At 47.1% G+C, this 20,098-nt stretch overlaps 1 protein-coding gene across 1 annotated transcript in view; it reads right to left on the bottom strand.

The window, feature by feature from the left end:
• Positions 1-564: 564 nt before the first annotated feature.
• The window catches only part of exd2 (exonuclease 3'-5' domain containing 2), a 46,028-nt gene continuing 26,494 nt past the window's right edge, over positions 565-20,098 (bottom strand). The window contains exons 5-8 of the mRNA XM_086003644.1: positions 12,601-12,707; positions 10,364-10,499; positions 5,148-5,504; positions 565-1,727 (exon numbers count right to left, since the gene is read on the bottom strand). Coding sequence (XP_085859770.1) covers positions 1,511-1,727; positions 5,148-5,504; positions 10,364-10,499; positions 12,601-12,707 — 817 coding nt within the window. The 3' untranslated portion in view covers positions 565-1,510. The remainder of the gene's footprint in view (positions 1,728-5,147; positions 5,505-10,363; positions 10,500-12,600; positions 12,708-20,098) is intronic.

Here is a 20,098-nt window from a genome sequence, read left to right as displayed (position 1 = left end):
GAGGTGCCCAGGGATGTTTTACTACATTAAAGGTGCTATAAAAGGCACAAGTTGTTTGGCAATATTGTTTGAAAGGGGAAAAAAAGACTTGCATTTCTATAGCGCCTTTCACGACCACTGGACGTCCCAAAGCCCTTTACAGCCAATAAAGTACTTTTTGAAGTGCATTGTTGTAATGTGGGAAACGCAGCAGCCATTTTACACACAGCAAGCTCCCACAAACAGCAATGTTATAACGACCAGATAATCTGTTTTAGTGATGTTGATTGAGGGATAAATATTGGCCAGGACACCGGGGATAACTCCCCTGCTCTTCTTCAAAATAGTGCCATGGGATCTTTTATGTCCACTTGAGAGAGCAGATGGGGCCTCGGTTTAATGTCTCATCCGAAAGGCGGCACCTCCAACAGTGCAGCACTCCCTCAGCACTGCACTGAAGTGTCAGTCTAGATTTTTGTGCTCAAGAAAGAAAGACTGCTGTAAGGGGCTCATGCGACCATTTGCACACGGAATGAATTTGGCGCTGGGTTATGGGAGTTTGAAAAAACATCCAGGCAGGAAACCTTTTTGGAATTGTAAATCAGTTGCACATGTTTATTGAGGACTCAAGCATGATGTCTTTCAGAACGTAGAGTTTGTAGCGAAGGCAGAGAAGCAGGAAAGTACATGCATCAAATCTAGTCAGCATTAACCTGAGACGTGCTGATTAAGAGGGGATGATGCAAAGTCTTGATGAAGACGCCGCTGTGTAAGGGACCGGCTCAAATTGGACCCATGGAACTGTGCAGACTGGAAGAGACGTTATTATGCAGGAATTTTTATCCTGAAAACGTTTTGCTGCTGCTATCAAGCATCAGATAGTTGGAAAGGCCCCAGTTCTCTGGAGACTGTTGAGAACTGGCTGTGAAACTGTGGCACTGTGTAGAATCTAAAATGCCCTTTACCATTCTGGCGAGTTTTGGGCCGGCTTTCAATTAGCAAACTATAACAAAGTCTGATCACAATACAGTGACTAGCCCACAGAATTCCACGCGATTTGGTCATGACAGAAACCACTCCCCTCACCGTGCAGGCTATCCACCACTGCGAATTGATGCCTCTTCCATGCAGAAGGCTCCCTTACCCATGCAGTACAAAGATGTTGTTTTTATTTTAAAAAGGAAAAATCCTCGTGAATGTTTTTGTTAAAATCCTAATTTTAAAATGTACAAATTGGGTGACTTTGTATGATGTTTGTTATATTTGCAAAGCAGGCCACTGTAATCTGTTGCTGAATCTGCTGCTTGATAAAAGTTCAGAGACCAGCCTTAGTGTTTTATTTATCTGTTCAGCATTTCAGTATCTCTCCCACCTTCATAAATTAAATAAAAGAAGCTTGCAGGTCTTCCCAGTACTTTACGAGCAGATTGATGCATGTGTTCTCATGCATCAGCAATGATCGTTGTTCAGTCTTGAGAAGCAATTGCAAAAAAAATCAAAACGGGTATTGAGTCGCATACACCGTCTTATTTCACGTCAACTCGATCTTTAAGTTCTCCCCATACTTGCGAACGAGCTTGCTGTGATTGTGATCCACGGACCACAGGGGCGGCAGGTGCTGGGGCCGCATGTAGTCCAGGAAGTGCTGTCGCCAGTGTTTCTCCAAAGACATCAGGGCTGGGAGCCCACCAACGGCGCAAGACTGAGTCACCTTCAGACCATGAGGGACGTAGCTCTCGTTGAATATCCTGAGGGAGGGAAAGAGAGGCAGATTGAAGAATTGGGAGATCTGCAGGGTCATTCTGTCCATATATCAAACACCATATTAGAATGTGGAAGCTAGAAGGAGTACATATGGGAGAAAGAAATCGAAGGTTATAATGATAGTGCTAGACGGCATAGGGTGGGAGGAGGTTCATGTGGAGCATAAAAACCAGCATAGACTGTTGGGCTGAATGGCCTGTTTCTGTGCTGTATATTCTATGTAATTTTAATTATGAATTTAAAGGACAGCGATATCACTTTTAGGGAAGGCAAAACTTCCCAATCGAGGCCCCAGTGACAACCTCAAAGAAAAGCTTCCTCTGCTCTGCCCCCAACAACACGCCTTTGTCTCAAACCTTGGAACATCCCGTTATGTGCCAATGTGACATTTCCATTTCCCATACCAATCACTTTATGGCTTCAGTAAGACAAACAAGACTTTGGCCACTCAGAACCAGGCTAAAGATCTGTGCAGGATTATTTCTAGCCCGCCTGCCGTGCACACAGGTCACCATCTACAGAAATCAGTCTCCATACTGGGAAAGGGGGAATCATAGAATCTTACAGCACAGCGCCAGGGACCCGGGTTCGAATCTGGCCTCGGGTGACTGTCTGTGTGGAGTTTGCACATTCTCCCCGTGTTTGCGTGGGTTTCCTCCGGGTGCTCCGGTTTCCTCCCACAGTCCAAAGATGTGTGGATTAGGTTGATTGGCTATGATAAATTGACCCTTAGTGTTAGGGGGATTAAATGCGTGGGGTTACGGGGATAGAGTGGGATATGTGTTGGTGTAGGGGTTACGGGGATCGGGTGGGATATGTGTCGGTGCAGGCTCGATGGGCCTCTATCTGCATTGTGGGGTTTCTGTGATTTCTGTGATCAGGCCATTCGGCCCATTGTGCCTGCTCTTTGAAAGAGCTCTCCAATTAGTCTCACTCTCCTGCTCTTTCCCCATAGCCCTGAAAATTTCTCCTTTAAGTATTTATCCAATTCCCTTTTGAAAGTTACTATTGAATCTGCTTTCACTCCCCTTTCAGGCAGTGCATTCCAGATCATAACAACTCATCAAGTAAAAAACCTGTGTCCTCTGGTTACCGACCCTCCTGCCAGTGGCAACAGTTTCTCCCTATCTACTCTATCAGAATCCCTCATCATTTTGAACGCCTCTATTAATTCTGCACTGCTCCAAGGAGAACACCGAACTGAAGTCCCTCATCCCTGTTAAATAATGTCTCCCATTAAAGAACTGAGTTAAAACTCAGCGTCTCAAAGCACATTACCTTTACACAGCACAGAAAAGACCCAAGGCCGGCACACTGCGCCATTGTTACAACATTAAAGGCTGGTGCAGCGCTGAGATTTTTCCATTAGATAGTCTATCACGTTCTATGAGCAGAGGGGTATAAACTCGTCTTGAGCGGTAGTGCAATTTGGGCGACAGCGATTCGGCAGCCTGTTTTGCACTCCACTTGGTTTTATTTTCCATTGAATGGTAAAGAAAATCGGGTGGCGTACAAAACAGGTTGATGCATCGCTATCACTCGTTTTGTGCTACCGCCCAAGAGGGATTTATATCCCAGAATCTCATTACTGCACCAACTCGTTCTCTAGTAGATACTTCTGTAAATCTGCAGTGCTGTAGACTCTCCAGAGTGCATGATCCATGTAGTTAACAGGACCACTGTTGTGGCATTGGCAGAGAGCCAGTTTTTCTCTGGGTTTCCCAACCTGGCCCTAGTACTGGGAGCACCCTGCTCAGTGGGTAGCACGCTCGCCTTGGAGTCAGAAGGTTGCGGCTTCAAGTCCCACTCAGAGACTTGAACACATAATCTAGGCTAACAATCTAATGCTGTACTGTTGGAGGTGCCATCTTTTGGACGAGACATTAAACCAAGGCCCTGTCTGTCCTCCGAGGTGGAAGTAAAAGATCCACGGTACTATTCGAAGAAGAGCAGGGGTATTCTCCCGGTGTCCTGGTCAATATTTATCTTTCAACTAACACAACTAAAACAGATTATCTCGTCATTACCACATCGCTGTTTGTGGGAGCTTGCTGTGCACAAATTGGCTGCCGTGTTTCCCTGAATTACAACAGTAACTACACTTCAAAAATACTTCATCTGCTATAAAGCGCTTTGGGATTTCCTGAGGTCATGAAAGGCTCTGTATAAATGCAAGTTCTTCCTTAAATTGAAGATTTTTTTCAATATAAAGAGGAATACATCACTGACTTCTCTGAAGTGGATTCTAATGAGCCTACATGAAAATGAAGGCACCAGACAGTATATCAATGCAGGAGAGCAACGTGTAGGAGGTAGATTTAGCAACGTTTACCAAAATCCAAGTTAAGTATAAAAGGCTCAACTCCTCAAGTCCAATAACAGACTCCTCACATTCAAATCAGGAGTCTTAATGGGTTCCTGATCCCTCAGTGCACATATACAAAATGGACCCCTTTTAACAGCGCGTATGGGAGTCAAACTGGGCGCTTACTGTGCAAACATAGCATAGATCTTCACCCATCAGGGACACACATGCAGTGCATGAGTTTCGATCCACTTTTTTTTCATTAAATTGTAGCACGATTTCCCACTATGTGCTCCAGCTAGACAAGGCTCCATGAGGGGAAGCACGCAATTGGAAAGTTTAATCCTAACTTGGACCAAGTCCTGTTCACCCATCACCCCTGTGCTTGCTGATCTACACTGGCAATGTAGGCAATGTCTGGCAATGCCTCAATTTTAAAATTCTCATCCTTGTGTTCAAATCCCTCTGTGGCCTCGCCCCATCCTATCTCTGTGACCTCCCGCAGCCCTAAAACCTTTGAAGATCTCTGCTTTCTTCCAATTCCAGCCGCTTACAAAGCCCCGATTTCCATCGCTCCACCAATGACGGCCGTGTCTTCAGCTGCCTCGGCTCTAAGCTATTTACCTCCCTAATCTTCTCTGCCTCTCTCTAACTCTCTTTCCTCCTTTTATGTCACTCCTTAAAACCTACCTCTTAGACCAATCCTTTGATCACCAATCCTAAAAATCAGCTTACGTGGCTCGGTGTCAAATTTTGTTCAATGCTCCTGTGAAGCGCTTTGGGATGTTTTTACTACATTTAAGGTGACGTAATAAAACTCACTACACACTTGGTTTGAGCATAAAGCAAGGCTTTAATCAACTTGTTTCAGAACATGGAGGTCTAGTTGTACTTCACTAGTTCCTTGTCTTACAAAATGTCCCAGGCAAGCTGGGCCCACGCCCGAGTATTTATACTCCTTGGACGGCGCCACCAGCTGGCCATCCAGCGTTATTTCACGAGCAGTTTCTTGATGAATGATGAGATTTAGAACATAAGGTACAATATAAAACGCAAGTTGTTGTTGCAACTGTACATCTGGAATCAAGAATCTTCTCACCTGGTCTCGAGCCCTGCTCCTTCTTCAAGCATCTCTCCAGTCAACGTCTCCACATTGTAGAAGGCCTTCAGGAGGCCCTGCAGTTCTTCTTTCCGAGCCTCGGGAAGGCTGTCAGCATGCAGCAAGGCCCGCGCTCCGGAACGCACCTGCCTGCGGACCGGGTCCTCCAGCAGCCGGACGCTTTCCTCGCACCCGATTGGCGCGCTGAACTCCTCGGCCAGCTGCTGCTTTAGGACATTGTCGTAATAGTTCGAGGCGGCGTGGCAGGCGGTGCACAGGAGCAGGACATCGTGAGAATTGTGGTCTTTCATTTGGACCGGAAAGTGCCTGCGGTATTCATGGGGCACGATATTCTTCCTGAAGAAACACAAATCGTCGCAAGTTCGCAACTGTTTTATCTCAAACTCGGTGAAAAAGGATTATAAAGGTTACATAAAATGGCACCACAAGTCCCGGCCAGAATGGAGATGGTTGGGTGTCTCCCCCAACAATCACGCCTCAAGCAACTGCTGTAGTGACTGGGATTGAATGTGCCCATCACCCCTGTGCTCGCTGATCTACATTGTTTCCCGGTCTTGAAAAACCTCTATTTTTAAAAATCTCATCCTCGTTTTCAAATCCCTCCATGGTCTCGCCTCTCCCTATCTCTGTAACCTCCTCCAATTCTGGCCTTGTGTGATTTCTTTCGCTCCACCATTCGTGGCCGTGCCTTCAGCTGCCAAGGCCCTAAGCTGTGGAACTCTTTCCCTAAACCTCTCTGACTCTACCTCTCCTTCCTCCTTTAAGACTCTTTTTAAAACCTACCTCACCTGTCCTAATATCTCATGTGGCACAGTGCCAAATTTTGATTGATAACACTCTTGTAAAGCACCTTGGGACATTTTACTAAGTTAAAGGCACTTTATAAATGCAAGTTGTTGTTACGTAACTATCCTCCACTCACTGCATGTTGCTGGAGAAATAATTCTTCTGTATTCGGGAGATTCTGTTTGCTGTGTAAATAGATTCTGTTGGCTGTAGTTTGAGTAAATTAAAACCATAAGAATCGCCTTGCCTCCAACTCATTGGCTGACACAGTGGTGTCAATATTCACTTTGTATTTAAAAAAAGCTTCATGGATTATAAAATACCACTCCATATAAAACAGTGATATGGACAAGGGAGGTTCCATGTTCAATCTCATGAACCCCCCAGGGGAGTTTAAAAAAGTGAGGCCAGGACTCCACAAGTGCACTTGTGGTCATCAAGGGAGGACAAGATTCAGCCTGGTTGTCATGCCTACCCATGATACAAAATAAATCCTACTGATATCTATTTCGACTCCAGGCGACATATATGAGAGAGAGTGGTCCGTGCATGTCTTGGTGCACTCTGCTCACTTGAGTGGGAGTAAACACTTCAAACAGCCTGACTCGAAGTTATACCCCAGAATCTCTTTATTGCACCAACTCTCTCTTTTAGCTACTTTTACAATACTGTAGTGCTGTTGACTCTCCAGAGTGCATGATCCGTGCAGTTTACAGGACCACCAAATATTTCTGTTTGTTATTCATTCAGGGGATGTGGGCATCGCTGGCAAGGCCAGCATTTATTGCCCATCCCTAATTGCCCTCGAGAAGATGGTGGTGAGCCACCTTCCTGAACCGCTGCAGTCCGTGTGGTGAAGGTACTCCCACAGTGCTGTTAGGGAGGGAGTTCCAGGATTTTAACCTAGCAACGATGAAGGAACAGCAATATATTTCTGAGTCACGATAGTGTGTAACTTGAAGAGGAACTAGGAGGTGGTGGTGTTCTCATGCAGCCGCTACCCTTAGCTTGGCGAGATGCTGCAGTGCATCTTGTTAATGGTACACACCGCATTCACGTTGCGCCGGTGGTGGAGGGAGTGAATGTTGACGGTGGTAGATGGGGTGCCGAACAGACTACTTTGTCCTGGACGGTGTCGAGCTTCTTGAGTGCTGGTGGAGCTGCAATCATCCAGGCACCGTGAGTGTATTCCATCACAGTCATAACTTGTGCCTTGCCACAGAATACCCAGCCTCTGACCTGCTTTTGTAGCCACAGTATTTATGTGGTTGGGCCAGTTAAGTTTCTGGTCAATGGTGATCCCCAGGATGTTGATGGTGGGGGATTTGATGATGATAATACAATTGAATGTGATGGGGAGATATAGTTAGACTCTCTCTTGTTGGAGATGGTCATTGCCTGTCACTTATCAGCCCAAACCTGGATGTTGTCCAGGTCTTGCTGCATGTGGGCATGGACTGCTTCATTATCTGAGGTATTGCGAATGGAACTGAACACTGCAGTTATCAGCGAACATCCTGACTTCTGGCCTTATGATGGAGGGAAGGTCATTGATGAAGCAGCTGAAGATGCTTGGACCTAGGACACTGCCCTGAGGAACTCCTGCAGCAATGTCCTGGGGCGGAAATGATTGGCCTCCAACAACCACAGCCATCGTCCTTTGTGCTAAGTATGACCCCAGCCAGTGGAGAGTTTTCCCCCTGATCTCCATGGACTTCAATGTTAATAGGGCTCTTTGGCGCAACACTCGGTCAAATGCTGCCTTGATGTCAAGGGCAGTCACTCTCACCTCTGGAATTCAGCTCTTTTGTCCATGTTTGGACCAAGGCTGTAATGAGGCTTGGAGCCAAGTGGTCCTGGTGGAACCCAAACTGAACATTGGTGAGCAGGTTGTTGTTAAGTAAGTGCTGTTTGATAGCAGTGTTGACAACACCTTCCATCACTTTGCTGATGATTGAGAATAAGCTGATGGGGTGGTAATTGGTCGGATTGGATTTTCAACTTTGTCAGGTAGATGCCAGTGTTGTAGCTGTACAGGAACAGTTTGGCTAGAGGCGCAGCTAGTTCTGGAGCACAAGTCTTCAGCACAACAACCAGGATGTTGTCGGGTCCCATAGCCTTTTCTGGAGCCAGTGCGCTCAGCCGTTTCTTGATATCACGTGAAATGAATCGAATTGGCTGAAGTCTGGCATCTGTGACGATGGGGACCTCAGGAATAGGCCAAGATGGATCACCCACTCGGACCTTCTGGCTGAAGATGGTCGCACTAACGTGCTGGGCTCCGCCATCATTGGGGACGGGGATGTTCATGGAGCCTCCTCTTCCCGTTAGTTGTTTAATTGTCCACCACCATTTACAACTGGAAGTGGCAGGACTGCAGAGCTTTGATCTGATCCGTTGATTGTAGGATCGCTTAGCTCTGTCTATAGCATGCTGCTTCTGCTGTTTAGTATACATGTAGTCATGTGTTGTAGCGTCACCAGGTTGGCACCTCATTTTGAGGTACGCCTGGTGCTGCTCCTGACATGCTCTTCTACACTCCTCATTGAACTAGGATTGGTCCCCTGGCTTGGTGGTAATGGTAGAGTGAGGGATATGCCGGGCCATGAGTTTACAGATTGTGGTTGAATACAATTCTGCTGCTACTGATGGCCCACAGCACCTCATGGATGCCCAGTTTTTAGCTGCTAGATCTGTTCTGAATCTATCCCATTTAGCACGGTGGTAGTGCCACACAACACAATGGAGGGTGTCCTCAGTGTGAAGACGGGACTTCGTCTCCACAAGGACTGTGCGGTGGTTACTGCTACCAATTTTGTCATGGACAGATGCATCTACGACAGGTAGATTGGTGAGGACGAGTTTAAATAGGTTTTTCCCTCATATTGGTTCTCTCACCCTGCCGCAAGCCCAGTATGGCAGTTATGTCCTTCAGGATGGGGCCAGCTGTCATCGGCGGCACTACCGAGCCACTCTTGGTGATGGACATTGAAGTCCCTCACCCAGAGTACATTTTGTGCCCTTGGTAAGCGGTGTTCAACATGAAGGAGTACAGATTCATCAGATGAGGGTAGTAAGCAGCAAGAGGTTTGACCTGATGCTATAAGACTTTGAGGACTCCCAGGGCCACTCCCTCCCGAGTATATACCATTGTGCCGCCACCTCTGGTGGGTCTATCCTGCCAGTGGAACAGGGCATACCCAGGGATGGTGATGGAGGAGTCTGGGACATTGGCTGAAAGGTATGATTCTGTGAGTATGACGATGTCAGGCTGTTGCTTGACTAGTCTGTGGGACAGCTCTCCCAATTTTGGCACAAGTCCCCAGATGTTAGTGAGGAGGACTTTGCAGGGTCGACTGGGCTGAGAGCGCCTTTGTTGTGTCTGAATGCCTATGTCGTAGCCGAGTGGTCCGTCCGGTTTTATTCTTATTATATTTTTTTGTAGCGGTTTGTTACAACTGAGTGGCTTGCTTGGCCATTTCAGAGGGCAGTTAAGAGTCAACCACATTGCTGTGAGTCTGAGTGACATACAGGCCAGACCAGGTAAGGATGGCGGGTTTCCTTTCCTGAAGGACATTAGTAAACCAGTTTTTATGATAATCATTAGCTTCATGGTCACTTTTACTGATACTAGTTTTTTATTCCAAATTTAACTAATTAACTGAATTGAAATTCACAAACTGCCATGGTAGGATTTGAACTCGCGTCTGCGGATTATTAGCCCGGGGTTTTGGATTACGATTCCAACAACATAACCACTATGTACCTATATAAGCCTACCAGTCTACATTGTTGTGGCACTGACAGAGAGCCAGCTTTTCTCTGGGTTTCCCAACCTGGCCCTGGCGCTGGGAGCACTCTGGTTTACTTGGCAAACATGATGAGCTGGTTCCACCATTGGCAGCCGTGCCTTCAGCTGCCTGGGCTCTAAGCTCTGCAATGCTCTCCCTAAACCTCTCCGCCTCTCTCTCCTCCTTTAAGACGCTCCTTAAAACCTACCTCTTTGACCAAGCTTGTGGCCACCTGTCCTAATTTCTCCTTATGTGGCTCGATGTTAAATTTTGTCTGATAATCACTCCTGTGAAGCGCCTTGGGATCTTTTACCATGTTAACGGCGCTATATAAATGCAAGTTATTTTTGTCGTCGTTATTGTTGTTCAGCACATCAACACACTTATGTCGTAATGTTCTGATACATTCAAACCAGTCCAGAGGCTGATCTGGAAGTGCTCGAGCCATGAAAAGCCAAGAGATACACACAGGCTAATTCATGTCAACCATCACTCGATCGGCTCAGACTGGGCAAAATACCACAACATGCTCTTCGGCAAATAATACAGATGGGAGTGTACTTTGTAAGCCAAGTGGGGCGAGTAAAAGGCAGTAATGTTTAGCACTCAAGAGCACACCTGATGTAAGACTCTCTCTTGCCGCACACGACACACAGGTTCTCCTTGGTTGTCAGGTAGTAGTCTTGCTGAGACTCGGGTCTTCCCGACGGTTCAAACGTCAACTTCACAACAAATGGGTCCTCGTTGATGAGCTCTATATGAAGATTCAAGATGCAGTACTTTTAGACTTGAGGAACAAAAACAGATGTCTTGGCCATACCACAGTCAATAATTTACAGCAGACGTTTTTTTTGTTCATGGGATGTGGGCGTCACTGGCAAGGCCAGCATTTATTGCCCATCCTTAATTGCCCTCGAGAAGGTGGTGGTGAGCCGCCTTCTTGAACCGCTGCAGTCCGTGTGGTGATGGTACTCCCACAGTGCTGTTAGGTAAGGATTTTGACCCAGCGACGATGAAGGATCGGCGATATACTTCCAAGTCAGGATGGTGTGCGACTTGGAGGGGAACCTGGAGGTGGTGGTGTTCCCATGCGCCTGCTGCCCTTGTCCTAGGTGGTAGAGGTTGCGGGTTTGGGAGGTGCTGCCAAAGAAGCCTTGGCGAGTTGCTGCAGTGCATCTTGTAGATGGTACACACTGCAGCCACGGTATGTCAGTGGTGGAGGGAGTGAATGTTTAAGGTGGTGCATAGGGTGCCAATCAAGCGGGCTGCTTTGTCTTGGATGGTGTCGAGCTTCTTAAGTGTTGCTGGAGCTGCACTCATCCAGGCAATTGGAGAGTAGTCCATCACACTCCTGACTTGTGCCTTGTAGATGGTGGAAAGGAGTCAGGAGGTGAGACACTCGTCAGAATGCCCAGCCTCTGATCTACACTTGTTGCCACAGTATTTATGTGGATGGTCCAGTTAAGTTTCTGGTCAATGGTGACCCCCAGGATGTTGATGGTGGGGGATTCGGTGATGGTAATGCCGTTGAATGTCAAGGGGCGGTGGTTAGACGCTCGCTTGTTGGAGATAGCCATTGCCTGGCACTTATGTGGCGCGATTGTTGCCTGCCACTTATCAGCCCAAGCCTGAATGTCGTCCAGGTCTTGCTGCATGCGGGCATGGACTGATTCATTATCTGAGAAGCTGCAAATGGCGCTGAACACTGTGCAGTCATCAGCGAACCTCCCCACTTCTGACCTTATGATGGAGGGAAGGTCATTGATGAAACAGCTGAAGATGCTTGGACCTAGGACACTGCCCTGAGGAACTCCTGCAGCAATGTCCTGGGGCGGAGATGATTGGCCTCCAACAACCACAGCCATCTTCCTTTGTGCTAAGTATGACCCCAGCCAGTGGAGAGTTTCCCCCCTGACTTCAATGTTAATAGGGCTCTTTGGCGCAACACTCGGTCAAATGCTGCCTTGATGTCAAGGGCAGTCACTCTCACCTCTGGAATTCAGCTCTTTTATCCATGTTTGGACCAAGGCTGTAATGATGTCTGAAGCAGAGTGCTTAACGCCAGGAAAGTTCTAACTAGATTCTTTTAAGAGTATGAATGAACTGACATTCTTAAAAATTATATAATTTTACTATCGTTACTGAGTCCAGGGATTGGGGGGGGGGGGGGGGGGGAAGGGAGGGATGGGGGGGTGGAAGGAAAGGGAGGGGAGGGATGGGGGAAAGGCTGGATGGTGGAATGGAGGGGGAACTGCGGGATAGGGAACTGAGATGCAGAGGAGGGGAAGAGGCATGAGTAAGGGAAAAGGAGCTATGGGGAAAAGGAGGAAAACAAATGGATAGGAAGGAGGGAATATAAAGGATGGATAAATTGGGGAGCACTGAAAGAAGGAAAGACAGATATGGATAAGAGGACAGAAAAAAGGAAAGGGAAGAAAAAGGGAAGCAGACCAAGGAAGATGGAGGGCAAGAACGGTTATATAGGAAAATACATAAAAACTAAATATATTACAATGACCTGTGTTTCTCTCAGAAATGCACAATGGTACTAATTACATTACAATTAAAACATGTAGGGCCTATCATTAGTGAGACATGAGAAAGGTCTTACAGTAAACGATGTTAAAAAAAGTCATGCATGACAACTATCGGGCAACAATCGATGACTGGAATCTGTCAATCAGTATAAGAGCGATTCAGAATGGCGCATGCAGTTATTGACCATCAAGTTACTTCTCAATGGTCCCCATTACCATTTTTATTTTTCCTGTGACTCATTACTCTGGGCAGTGACAGCATCGTTCGTACTCTCAGAAAAGACAAGTCTCTTTCTCCCAGAGAGGAGATCAACCTACCCCCGATGCCCTTGTCTATGTACCACTGGGCCTTCTTCCTGTCGCAGGTGCACAGAGGCTGGCCGTCCGGAGCGTGGAGGAAGCAGTTGTCGTAGAGTGGCGATTTCCTGCAAACAGTGAAATAAAGCACAATCAGTTCACTTGAAAAAAAAACTAGAACCACTTCCTACACTGCACAGAGCCGGAAAGATCAACTGCCATCAATGGTATACTGAGGTATAGCTCCAAGTGCCAACAGAGATTGACATTCTAATTGGACACCAGAGCTTAAACCGAAAGGTGTCCATGCCACAGAGCCAGTCAATCTATCAAAAAGTTATTAAAAATGTTATGCCGGCACTCATTTCCTGCCTGCATGACTCGACTTCCTAGTGTCTCGTTTTTGTCACACCACGTGTCAAATTCCCCCCCGTGATGAATTCCTTTGTCCAGATTTATAATGGGTTTTGCCAATGTTAACTCCGAGTGCAAAGGCTCGCCACTGGGTTCCCACAAATCGCTTTCTGAAAACATTTCTCACCTGCCATTTTCTCCCACAAATTTGTCCAAATTTAAGAGTTTAAATGAAATTTTAAAAATAACATTTCACAATAATTAAGCTGCCTTTTGTGTCTTTTAATGCCCGTTATCTGTTAAATTTTTACTTGAAGGCCTCAGCTTCTACTAAAAGCCTAGGCTTAGACTTGATAATTTTTCCCAGACCTGTGACTCCGCGAGCTGCATTTGGATTGTGCAGTCTGAGCATGTGCGGTGTACCTAATTTCCCAGGATGCATCAGTACTGTTCGGTCAGCTATACTGATGAAATATTCTCGCAATTTCGGCTCAAAGATTTTTCTTAAGAATTATTTAAATAGAAGCTAGAGAACACGTTTAAAATCTTTATTCAGGTAAAATATATACCGCGAGAAGTTGCGTGCGAGTATGAGCGAGAAAAGACAAGCTGCGGATTACAAAACAAAAGCTACTAATTCTATAAACATGCATTCTATAAACTTCAGAAAGTGCATTAAGCTGTTTTTCTCATTGTAGTCGTCATAAAAATGTAATTTAAGACTATTGTGAAAGCAAAATATATTGGGGTGAATAGTCAGTAGCAAGTTAGTGAAATAACATCAATCTATATCTATATATATAAATCGGTACTTCTGTCATTCTGTCTATCTGTCTGTCATCGCGTGTGCGTTGCGGGTATGCACTCGAAAGTTACAGGGCGTACCTACGCGCTCGTTACCTCCAAAGAAAGCTTACGCTTCCGAGACGGTTTTAAGTGTATTTACGTTTCGGCCGGGCTAAAATTGCGCCCGCGGTATCCCAAAAACCTTCAACATTCCGCTCATTAGCATCTCATTATTCGCTCATTAGCGACAGAGTGACCTCGAGCTCGACCAATCGTACGCCGGGTTGCTGGCGTGTGCCGCCGGGCCAATCGGTGCGCGTGTGGCCGGGCTTTATCGTTCTGAACCGAGGTGAGTCGCCGCCATCTTGATTCCAAACTTTTCCTTTCTTTTTCCCGCTTTCTGCGTCTTGAAAAAAAACGTTGCTTTTAAAACACATATTGTTTTTTAAAAAAATGATTTAGAAAGTAATTAACTTATCTAATCTCATTAATTTTCCTACCTTTCCCCGTTTTTCCAGGTAGGCCTAGAAGCCTCGGCGTCTCCTCCGCACCCACGCCCGAGCTAGGCACCTCCCGGCCCCACTCGAAGGCTGGAGGGCCGAGCCTCAGCCCAGCGCCGCTAGGGTGCACGCGCAGCAGGAGCTGAGACGTCTCTCTCTGCCGGGGCTTGCTGAGCGTCCAGCGTTACCCTGGCAACGGGCGCAATCGGCGGTCTTCACCTCGGGGGGAGGGGGGGGGCGGCCGCGACCCTCGGGGGGGGGGGGCCCGCGACCCTCAGGGGGGGGGCCGCGACCCTCGGGGGGGGGGGCCGCGCGCGCAGCAGGAGCAGCTGAGATGCAGCGTCTCTCTCTCTGGCTTGGTCAGCGTCACGGTTGCCCTGGCAACTGGGCCCGCCGGCCGAGAGAGACGCCGCGTCTCAGCTCCTGCTGCGCGCGCAATCGCCGGTCTTCACCTCCGGGGGGGGGGGGGGGGGGGGGCGCAACCCTCGGGGGCTGCGACCCTCGGGGGGGGGGGCGCCCACCGCCCTCCCTCCCCTCCGTCCTCCATCCCCCCCTCCCCTCCCCCGCCCTTCCCCCCCGCCCTCCCTCCCCTTCCTTCCTCCCCCCCCGCCCCCCCCGCCCTCCCTCCCCCCCTCCTCCCCGCCCTCCCTTCCCCGCCCTCCCCCCCCGCCCTCCCCCTCCTTCCCTTCCCCGCCCTCCCCCTCCCCCCTCCCCCCTCTCTCTTCCCCCCACCCCTCCCCTCCCTCTCTTCCCCCCAGTCGCTCTCTCTCTTCCCCCCCAGTCGCTCTCTCTCTTCCCCCCAGTCGCTCTCTCTCTTCCCCCCAGTCGCTCTCTCTCTTCCCCCCAGTCGCTCTCTCTCTTCCCCCCAGTCGCTCTCTCTCTCTCTTCCAACAACAACATGCCCTCGAAAAAGCCTCGGCACCGCCGGGCACTTCAGCTAGTATATAATAAAGGAATCGATCTGTCTGTCTATCCGTCTGTCTGTCTGTCCTCGGGTGTGCGTCTGTCCGGCTATGCGCTCGAAAGTTATACGCCGTACCTACGCGCGCATTACTTCTGAAGAAAGCTTACGCTTCCGGGACACTGGTAAGCGTATTTACTTTTCGGTCGGACGAAAATTGTTCGCGCCTTATGCAAAAAACCTTCAAAATTAAACTCATTATCTGCTAGCATTGATTGACTGACGTCAAGGTTCGACCAATCCTGTGCCATCACGATTGACCAATCCTACAGTACGGTCCCCTGATGGTTGGCCAATCGGTGTGTGTGTGTGTGTGTGTGTGGGCGGGACTAATCGTTTTCATCTCGGGGATGTGGCAGCCATTGTTTCACTGCCATGACTTCAGCTTCCAGCTCAAACTACTTTGAAAGTTAGTATCTCTTTTAAAAATAACATAAGATTTACCAAAAACGTTTTATAAGTACTTTCACTTTCATCTTTCAAGGTATTAAAAGGTAGAAATGTTGCCCGGCAGCAGATTCACAGAGGGACACAGAGAGACCCCAAAGCCTGGCACTCAATTTAAACCGCCCAGCCCAAAACAGCCCTGGCAAAGCCGGGCTCCCCCAGCCCAAAACAGCCCTGGCAAAGCCGCGCTCCCCCAGCTAGTACTCTATAAAGCAGTATTGGGAGCACACAAAGTATTGTGTCCACTACACTTCAGGAATGGTAGGGCTGGAATTCTGGAAAGAGATCCAGGTACAGAAGGACACAGAAGATAATTAGGGTTCCGGATAATAGATCTCCGAGAAACAAAAAGATGCCCAGGAAGAAAGCCCAACTTATTCCCAATGGGGGGGGAAAAAAAGGGTTTTGCTAGTTTTGGTGGGGATGGGGAGAGGGAGAGATATAGATCATGACCCACGTGTTACCAGAAATATAGAATATTTATTCTAGGGCAATAACCGTGCCTGAGAATCTCAGCTCAGCTGAAGATCGATTCAGAATGGTGCATGCAGCTTTTTGACCATTAAGCCATTACACACCGTGTCCTGCACCATTTTTACTTTACCTCTGACTCAGCAATTTTTCCCCCCCTCTGTGGCTCAATTTTAATTTTCTCCTGTGACTCATCAATTTTAATTTTCTTCTCCTGTGACTCATCAACTTTTATTTTTCCTCTGTGACTCATCAACTTTCAAAAACATTTAGCTGAATTTGAAGCAAACAGCCTCTATAATGATCTTGCCTGATTATCATCTGTTTTACCTTGACAGAAAATGTAAACTTTTAAAAATCGCTGGCAGACACAGAGATAGGGACAAATAGTGTCTTTGCTCATAGAAATTTATCAAATAAAAAAAAGCAAATTGAATTTTAAAAGTTCTAATTAAACAAAACACGTGGGGTTGTCGATAGTAATAATGTTTACATTTTCTTACAGCTGAGAGACGGAGAGGGAGAGAGATTGAGAGAGACAGACACAGACTGTCAAACTCCAGCAGCACCACTTCAGTTCTGTCACCCAAGACCATTTCCTAGTGTTACCAATGCCCAAAAATGCTCCAGTGATAAGATAGCCCAGGATTGCCCCCAAGTGCCATTAAACCCCATTTACCCTCCCCAGTACAGTCAAATATCTGGGGCTGGGGGGAGTTTCTGGTCATTTCCATTGTTTTTTTTTCCGGAACCTGCCAATCCAGCACAAAAGATCGAGGAATTTAAAATGTCGCTGAGTTACGCCCAAAACCACTTAGGCTCATGTTTTCCGCAATGTTTTATGCCGGCTTAAGATTCAGTTTGCCCAGATCAGGTGCCGCCCACAAATGTGGCCATGCCCCCAGGTCGGAATTGCAAGCTTCCGCCGACCATGCTGGTTCGGGAACGCTCTTCAAATTGTGATTGTCGTAGGCGCACAAACAATAGTTGGCACGTTTTTAAAGTATCTCATATCAAAAAATTATAACATTTACTAAGAAACTGACTAGTGTACACTAATGAAAATATTAAGTGGTTCAGTATAGTTTTTTAATGTCACTTTCAGTGATTTTAAATCAGGTTACTCACAGGTGGAGGACTGGGCACCCTGATTAAAAATGCTTATTTTTTTGGTGATAAACCCATTTACAACTGTATTAATAAAACTGCACCAGGTTGTCACTCTTAAATACATCAAGGAATTCTTGATAATGGAAAAAAAAATGAGCGGTCATTATCTCATTGCTGTTTGTGGGAGCTTGCCGTGGCAGCTAATTTGCACACGTTTCCTACATTACAGCAGTGACTATGCGTCAAAGGTACTTCATTGGCTGTGGAGCATTTTGGGACATCAGAGGTCGTGAAAGGCACGATATAAATGCTGGCGCTTTCTTTTTATTCAGGAAACTTGCTAAAGTGCACGGGAGGGCCGTATTGGAAGTGTCTGCAATACCCCATTCACTGCTGAAGCGCACATTACAGAGAATGGCTACGTCGCGGCAGATATCATGAGGTGCCCAGTACCTATGGAATCACGAGCAGCAGAGAGAAACGCCTTCTGGAGACGGCGGGTGGGGGGCAGACGGGAAATACTGGGGCTGGTAGCATTGGAGGGTTGGGAGAAAGAGTACTACGAACAAAATCATATGCATCTTGAGTACTGTGAAAATCCGATATAATTAGGAGTTTAAATCTCATTCAATTTGCAGTGGAACCGATCGCAGTAAGTCTTTCAGACAATGTAGTAAACTTAACTCGTCATAATTTTTTAATTTGCAGCTCTGGTTGCATTTTGCATGAAGGTTAATCAAATACACACAATGGCCTGGAGGTTCTTTATGTTAGGTGCTGTGGCAGGAGGTTAAATACTCTGCCTGTTCTACGCTCAGGCTGTGGCAAAGCAATTTAATTAAAACTATAAATTTTAAAATCACAGTAAATTCTTATTCAGCGGAAAGGGTCACTTGGCTTTAATGATTTCATGGAAACCTGCTCACCGCCCCAGAGAGAGGGAACAGCATGCGGCAGGGACACGCGACACGTGACGTGTAATGGTGACAGGTTTATGTTCCGCCATCATTACACGTCACAGGTCAGCAGTGTCACGTGTCCCTGCCACATGATGTTCAGGGTGACTGAGAGTAAGAGAGGGGAGAACATAAGAACATAAGAACCAGGAGTCAACCAATCGGCCCCTCGAGCCTGCTCCGCCATTCAATAAGATCATGGCTGATCCAATCTTGTCCTCAACACCACTCTTCCCATACCCCCTGTAGTTCAAATGTCTGTCAATCTCCGCCTTGAATATATTCAATGACTCCGCCTCCACAATTCTCTGGGGTAGAGAATTCCAAAGATTCTCGACCCTCTAAGAGAAGAAATTCCTCCTCATCTCCGTTTTAAATGGGCGACCCCTTATTCTGAAACTATGCTCCCTAGTTCTAGATACCCCCACCAGGGGAAACATCCTCTCAGCATCCACCCTGTCAATCCCCCTCAGAATCTTATATGTTTCAATAAGATCCCCTCTCATTCTTCAAAACTCCAATGAGTTTAGAAGAATGAGCTGAAGGACATGTGTGCAGAGATGCTTTCTTCACTTAAACGGGGTGGGGGAGAGGGGCGGAAAGAGAAAGGAAATTGCAGTATTTTCTGTTCAAAGCACTCCTCATTTTTAAATGACAAAATCATACCCCAGCCTGAAATTTCTTTTGAGGAATTTATTTTGTTGAAGGCATTCATTTTGTTGCCGTCCTGGAGATCTACATACAGGGTCTCCCTCCCTGCTAGGCCACCCTGGCGATTTCCACTTCGGGCTCCCAGTGCATCCTAGAGTGAAAGGCTCCGTTGCAAATAGTGGAGCAGTGGGGTAAGGCGGGGGGGGGGGGGGGGGGAGGAGGACAGTGCATGTAACATCAGGCCAGCCTAAGGTTACCAGCGTTCACAAGGCTCACGGGCCAAGTGTATTCACAGAGGAAGGTTCACAAGGTTGATTCCCGAGATGAAGGGGTTGTCTTATGAAGAAAGGTTGAGCGGGTTGGGTCTATACTCATTGGAGTTTAGAAGAATGAGAGGGGATCTTCTTGAAACATATAAGATTCTGAAGGGGCTCGACAGGGTAGATGCAGAGAGGATGTTTCCCCTCATGGGGGAATCTAGAACTAGGGGGCATAATTTCAGAATAAGGGGGCACCCATTTAAAACGGAAATGGGGAGGGATTTAGCAGATCACTTGGAAAACAGTGACCGGATCGGACAAAGTCAACATGGATTTACAAAAGGTAAATCGTGCTTGACTAATCTACTGGAATTTTTTGAGGATGTAACTAGTAAAATAGATAAGGGAGAACCAGTGGATGTGGTGTATTTGGACTTTCAGAAGGCTTTCGATAAGGTCCCACATAAGAGATTAGCATGTAAAGTTAAGGCACATGGGATTGGGGGCAAGGTATGACTTGGATAGAGAACTGGTTAGCAGATAGAAAGCAAAGAGTTGGAATAAATGGGTCTTTTTCTGAGGGGCAGGCAGTGACTAGTGGGGTACCGCAGGGATCGGTCCTTGGGCCCCAGCTATTCACAATATATATTAATGATCTAGACAAGGGAACTAGATGTAATATCTCCAAATTTGCAGATGACACAAAGCTGGGTGGGCGTGTGTGCTGTGAGGAGGATGCCAAGAAACTACAGGATGATTTGGACAGGTTGGGTGATTGGGCAGAAGCATGGCAGATGCAATATAACGTGGATAAATGTGAGGTTATCCACTTTGGTGTCAAAAACAGGAAGGCAGATTATTATCTGAATGGCAATAGATTGGGAGAAGGGGAAGTGCAACGAGACCTGGGTGTCCTTGTGCACCAGTCGCTGAAGGTAAGCATGCAGGTGCAGCAGGCGGTTAAGAAGGCAAATGGTATGCTGGCCTTCATAGCGAGAGGGTTTAATTACAGGAACAAGGATG

This window comes from Somniosus microcephalus, chromosome 12, assembly GCF_052327205.1.
Source record: "Somniosus microcephalus isolate GS21.2 chromosome 12, FLI_Smic_1.0, whole genome shotgun sequence".
NCBI lineage: Eukaryota > Metazoa > Chordata > Chondrichthyes > Squaliformes > Somniosidae > Somniosus > Somniosus microcephalus.
Note: the sequence above shows the minus strand (reverse complement) of the source record. Positions and strands in the feature narration are given on the sequence as shown.